The sequence below is a fragment of the Carcharodon carcharias genome, chromosome 3 (assembly GCF_017639515.1).
Source record: "Carcharodon carcharias isolate sCarCar2 chromosome 3, sCarCar2.pri, whole genome shotgun sequence".
NCBI lineage: Eukaryota > Metazoa > Chordata > Chondrichthyes > Lamniformes > Lamnidae > Carcharodon > Carcharodon carcharias.
In genome coordinates, this window is record NC_054469.1 from 91723060 (window position 1) to 91729233 (window position 6174).

The window sequence follows — 6174 nt, forward strand, 5'->3', positions numbered from 1 at the left end:
ACAAGTTTTTCAAAAAATGAATATATCCACTATTGTCATGGAAACCCTACTGCTTCAAGAGTCACCTTTTCCAGGAGTCAATTCTGGTTGAGCAATACTAATTTTGTTTTTGCCATTTTAGCATGAATGAAATAAAATACAACTTTAATTAAACAGCTTTTACTTTAAACATCATCTTATATATTGAGCAGCTATAAAATTTACTAGCTTTTGATTTTTGCTTAAGTGTCGTTAGTCCCTGTACCAAAATTTGTGAACTCACATCAATCATAAAACAAACACATCACTAAGTGTTTCGTAAGTAAAGAATGCTTGCAGCAGAGTAGTTATTGCATTAACAACAGTACATTATTTTACTGAATGTACACAGAAGTGCCTATCAATTATAAATGTGTTGAACATATTGGCTGAGTAAAGACTGGAGAATTAGATATGGAAAGTTCGATTTCCTGCACCTGCTGGGTTATCTAATGATGTCTTAATAACCTATAACCACTAGATGGCACTCATACATTTGTTCATATTTCTCCTTTACTGTAATAAGTTCTTAATCAAAATGCTATGGTAGCATATTTCCTTTTAATGTAACTGCATCATCGAAATTTCATTTTAGAAAATCACTACATAATTATGGTCCACAATTAGTCATCTTAGCTTCAGTGAATTTTTGATTTGTGTAATTCTGTGGTACAAATTAAGCTACTGACTTGTTGCTGTAGAAAAAAAACAAATGCTTTGTGTTTATTCGGTTTAAATAATGTTTATTAAAAAACATAATTATATTAAATACAGACCATATTCTAACAGAATATTCATTTCATTTAAGGAAAAATAATCATATGACTTTTTAGTAACATGAAAGCTTTTTTTAAAGAACAAAAGTCCTTTTTAAATTTTATAGAAAGTTTTACCCGTGAAGGCTAGGTTCCTGTTTCAGACCTGCAGAACAAGACATTTCAAAATATGTAGTAACATACACTAATATTTTTACATAAGAGCACAAAGTCTGTCAGGATCAAATTGGTCACAGGCAGTTTTTAAATAGTCAAGTGGAGATTCCCTGATTCCTTTCCGAAGTGCCTTTTTCCTTGGGAACTGTAGTGCAGATTTCTTGGGAATTAAAAAAACTCCCACTCTTTCAGGGAGCTGGAAGGATATGTGGCAGGATAGAGCTGCATCACCTGGGCTGAAGAAAGCCCCCTTTCCCAATCTAAGCTGGTAGCAGAACTCACAGCTCTAGAACACAGGCAGTCCATGCCTACTGCCAGTTGCTCTGAGGTCTCAGATTGATCAGTGTCTCTTGCTCATTCTCTTTCTCTCTCTCTCTCTCTCACATACATACAGAGTCCACAGGAGCTGCAGGCTTCCTCACTTACTCTCAAAGCTATAACAGCGCAATTCTCCAATTCTCTCATAGCTAGGCAGCTGAGTGCCATATTTATCCACACACCAACAGAAGCCTCGCCTCCTCCCTTTCGAAGATCGGCACTGTGGTCAAGGAAAAAAAAGTCAAAAATTTAAATAAACCATAATGCCATATTTTCTTTAAACAAAATATAGTCATTAATGACCAAATTACTTGTCATATGCATTTAAGGATCCATGCTGTTGATTTAGTGTGATGGGGATGCTCAGCAACATTCATACTGTTAGCAAAGATTTGTCTTACACTTGTGAACCTTGCATCTTACAGCAGCAGTAGCTGCAGTAAGGGCAGCCATTCTTTCTGAGGCTTCAGCACCAAAGCATCTGTAAGGGGTGATGATGTACAATGCTCTTGGGTCGGGAGACCACAATCTTAAATTATTTGTCAGTCTCAGTACACTCGACCTCTTAGCAACTGAACAATAGGACCCTGCTCTCTAATGAATTTCCTGTTACAATCTCAGCATGTTTGAAGTGTATTTCAGTCAATATTATGTTCCAATATCAACTAAGGCGAAGTTGGTCTCTTTCTAACTATTAAAACAGGAAATGCTGGAAATACTCAGCAAGTCCGGCAGCATCTGTAAAGAGAAAAACAGAGTTAACATTGAAAACGTTAACTCTGTTTCACTCTCCACAGATGCTGCCAGACCTGCTGAGTATTTCCAGCAATTTCTGTTTTTATTTCAGATTTCTAGCATCCTCGATGTTTTTCTTTTCCATTCCTACTTAAAGCTTGGCTGGAATTTCACAATGCAGCCTTCCATCGCATCAGGCTGCAGTCTACAGATAATTGTTCCATGTTGTAAAGAGTCTGTCTACCATGAAAATAACAGGACTCACTACCTGATGGGATGATTCAGCAACTGAAGTTTCAGAGGGAGTCAACCTAACTCTTGATATGGTAAAGACTGGAAATCTGCAAAGTTTCTCCCTCAGAAAGGTAATTAGGCTAGTCAACTGAAAATCTAAAAACTGAGGTTGACAAGTTTTTGTTAGGTAATGGTATTAAGGGATACCAAGGCAGGTAAATGGAATTGAGCCAGAGATCTGTCATGGTCCTAACTGAATGACTGGGCAGGCTCAAGAGGGTAAAGAATCTACTCCTGTTCCAATGTTCTTAAACCATTTGTTTTCAGCAGCAGTTACTATTTTAGAAGTTTTCTACCTAGGATTAGTTCTATAGTTACCTCAAAGTTGAAAATAATTTGGGGCAGAAATTACGAGTGACAAAAATGCAAATCCTACTCCGTCAAAGCTCACAGATTTTAAGGTCAGATCAATAGCAAGTGACAGCTTGCTTAGTCACTTGAAATGATGGCAACTTGCATCCCAGCCCCTCAGTTAGCCAAATCACTAAACATTACAGACATAAAAGGGGTGGGATAGGTTTGACAGGATCACACCACCTTGAGTTCCTCACTCCCAACATTTCCCCAAGACATGCACAAGTTTCAGGTTAGTCCAAGATGTAAATAATAGATGAATGTTTGGCATTATTTAACATTTTTGGGAGTTGGGCATAAATACTACCCAACATTCAAACGTATGAAACATGTGCAAAAACAAATTGATTGTAAAACCTTTCCATTTATCTTGAATGTTAAGCTATGAACAAACATCAGGAATGGACTGCAGACCCTCCAATTGTGCAGCAAATATATTATTGTGAGTTTCTGCATTTTAACCAGTACATTACTTAGCTGGTAATCCAATATGTTTTACGTGTGTTAAAGACGGAACAACATTGTTTTATTGCTGAACTACTTCAAGGAATGCATCCTATGCATAATTAGGAAGGGAAACATTTATCAAATGCAAGAGGGCAGAAAGCTAACAAGGGGACAGAGACTTCACAAACCTGTTTTTTCTTGTAGAAGCCCTTCTTGTCACAATTTGGAATGTATACACCTCTGGGGCTGAGAACAGATACAGCTTTCAGGTTATTTAGGATGTCTTCCATTTCTCTTCGACAAGGACCCTGATAAATATATAGACAGAAAAATCTCATGATCATTGAAACATAGACAAAAACAAACTTCATTATTAAAATCATTCATTCAGAACAAAATTATAATTTTTAAAAAATTATTTCAAACAAGATTTTATTAATTGGGAATGCAATAACTCTGGATGCATTGAGATAAGAATCACAATGGTTGCTTATGTTTAGTGACATGCAAATACAGTTTTTGATTCCCTGTGTGTAGCATTTCCTGTGCAAGGGAGAACACACTGAATGAACACGTTAGTGTTAGATTCAGTAGAAATGCTACAAAGGAAATCTTCAATGCATTTGTGATGTCACTCCATAGAGACCAGAGGAATTCCTACCTCATGGTGGGTAGATGGTCCAAGTGCAAAATTTGATTTCAAAAATTGGAGGGAATTTAACAGGAGAATAAAAACTTTTGAAATGTATTTACATTTAAAAGGACCCACTGCTCACTCACATATTCCGTGTCATGTTTTATTTCTGAAGAAAAGTTGGTCGTTTCAGTGTTCTCTGCTTCATTATTTATTTTGTACAGCTGGGATTTCTTTGATACTTCTTTCTGCAGCAGCTTATTGTGCTGCTGGTGAGTTTTACTTTCTTGCATTCGGTGTGTGTTGGGACTCCACTCATTACCGGAGTTACTGGCATTCCTTTCTTCCTCTGAACGGTTGGTGCTCCCTAAATGTAAAAAATGAGTCACATCATTAAAGTTTGGTTCAAAATTCCGAGGGAGCAAAGGTCTTGCTTAGTGCATAAGCTGCATGATAACTACACTGAAGTGTGTGTGTGTGTGTGTGTGTGTTGGGAGCGGGGGGGGGGGGGGGTGCGGTGGATGGGAAGGAGGGTGAGGAACAGGCAAGTGTACAAAATGGTTTAACTTCACCAAACTTAAAGTTGATTCCAGCCGTCAGTCTATCCTTGTACGGCTTTTACAGTGCAACGCCGCTCAGCAGCAAGTTTTGTAATACTCTGCTCCACCAGATGGTGGTGAGCTAACATTGCCAAAATACATGCTCACTCCAATATACCAAATGCCTGCTCGTAAAGTTACCGTTGCCACAAAATTGTGCCCCAGATAGGACTGGAAATTGTATTTATTCTTATCCCCGTCTTTTCAGTAATGAAGGTTTTTAATTGCTTATGTACCATTACACTAATAGTATTATTGTCGTAACCAAAGGAAGGAAGCTTTGAAATGTTGAGAGCAACACCAGTGGGTCAGCACGAAATCCGTGCAGTTACGCTATTCCACGTGTATAAGCGAGCGATTTCTTTCAAAACAGGCGTTAACATACATCTAAACTGAAAAGTTTGTACATCGCATAGATTTGATCAGTTAACTGAAAGTACAAGAGAAGTCATTCAAGGTAGAAATTAACTTTTAAACGGTCACTACCAACGCAACTTTGTTGCCCTCCCTGACGAAAGGGCCAAGCAACGCTCCCTTGTTTAAAACATAAAGAGGCAATGTTGCCATTTCTCCCAACTCCAACAGTGAGGCTACTGTTTAAACAGCCCTCGGGTCATCACCGGCTTCCGAGCGGGTAAAGAATATAAACTCAGCATCAGGTAGATTGAAGCAATGATGCAATCACTGAACCTTTACTTCAATGCACAGGGTTTTTTTTTAGCTTTTAGAAATTAGATCAAATCTTCATGCATAGTTGCTCACCTCCTGAGAGAGAGCAGCACTTTTTACCCCAACAAGCACCAAAACCTAAAGCAGTTCTTACAAAAATAATGCTATTAACAAAAGCGAATGACTGCAGCTGCTGGAAATGTGAAATAAGGTATTAATAAGCAAGCTACAATTAAGCTGGCTTTCGCCCTAATAAGATCGGCCCTTTGTAAAATGCATGATTCTGTACCTGCAGCGGTCAGGACGCGGAGTTTCGCCGTCTGGTTAGTGCAGAGCCCCCTGCCTTCCAACAAAGCCTGTAATGGTCTGCTCTCTCCCGCCTGGGGCAGACAGGTGAAGCCGGAGGCGCAGCGCTCCGTGTACACGCCGCACTGCTGCCCCTGGCGGAGGGCACAGGTCATGCAGCAGCCGCAGCCCGGCTCCCTGACCGGCTGGCAGTCTCCCTGCAGCGGTTTGCATTGCGCCAGGGCCCGGGCGTCGCACGGCTCGCAGCGGACGACAGGTCCCAGAGAGGCGGCTAACTTGACACTCACCGCCGCCACGGCCAGCACACACAGCGCGTACACCATGGTTTATTCACACAGCCTTGCCGAGCAGACGCCGGGGTAAGGGGGGCGGGGGGGAAGGAGGGAGTGAGGTCACTTCTTTGCAAAAAAAAGCTCCTCACACACAAAAAAATACAAAAATCAAAACGGAGGGAGGTGGGAAACAAGTTTTGCTGCTCCGCGGAATTCAAACCGAACTTGTAGTAAAGTTTCCTTTTAATTTTACTTTCTTTTCAATAAACTTTACCCGCTCGCACTTTCTTCGACTCCGAGAAACCAGGAGCGAATGCAGGTTCTCTTATATCAAGAAAGCCAAGATCCCGCCCCCCGGAATATGAATAATTCACTCGCCTCCCATTGGATTTTCCCAGTTGGTTATTTGCTGATACAGGTTTCGGGGCGGGGCAATTTCTTTGCCCCCTCTCCTCCCTCCCCAAGCGATACAAATCGCCCCAGTGAATGCCACCCCGGAACACAAATCAGCAATGCCAACGTCCACTCTGGGCTAGCCCAACACTTGGGGCTATTTCAATTTACAGGAGCCACATAATCTTTTAGTCACTGAGAGA

General features: G+C 40.5%; 1 protein-coding gene across 4 annotated transcripts; it reads right to left on the reverse strand.

Moving 5' to 3' along the window:
• Positions 1-744: 744 nt before the first annotated feature.
• Positions 745-5890, reverse strand: LOC121275917 (insulin-like growth factor-binding protein 3). 4 transcript variants are annotated; one of them, XM_041183748.1, is made up of 4 exons: positions 5290-5888; positions 3879-4099; positions 3287-3406; positions 745-1488 (listed from the first exon to the last, which is right to left on the reverse strand). In XM_041183748.1, exons 1-4 carry the CDS (start codon positions 5627-5629, stop codon positions 1369-1371), a joined length of 801 nt encoding a protein of 266 aa, XP_041039682.1. In that variant the 5' UTR covers positions 5630-5888; the 3' UTR covers positions 745-1368. The 4 variants fall into 4 exon arrangements, with proteins under 4 accessions (XP_041039682.1, XP_041039681.1, XP_041039683.1 ...); XM_041183747.1 differs by having other exon boundaries at positions 3852-4099; XM_041183749.1 differs by having other exon boundaries at positions 1287-1492; positions 3290-3406; positions 3852-4099; positions 5290-5890.
• Between the last annotated feature and the right edge of the window lie 284 nt (positions 5891-6174).

Bases quoted from the DNA above. Each gene is read 5' to 3' on its own strand.
- LOC121275917 (XM_041183747.1), bottom strand. From the start codon at position 5,629: ATGGTGTACGCGCTGTGTGTGCTGGCCGTGGCGGCGGTGAGTGTCAAG. The intron at 4,100-5,289 runs GTACAGAATCAT...TTTTACATTTAG, and splicing joins CCGCGTCCTGACCGCTGCAG to GGAGCACCAACCGTTCAGAG. The intron at 1,489-3,286 runs GTTTGTGAAGTC...CCTTGACCACAG, and splicing joins GCTTCTACAAGAAAAAACAG to TGCCGATCTTCGAAAGGGAG.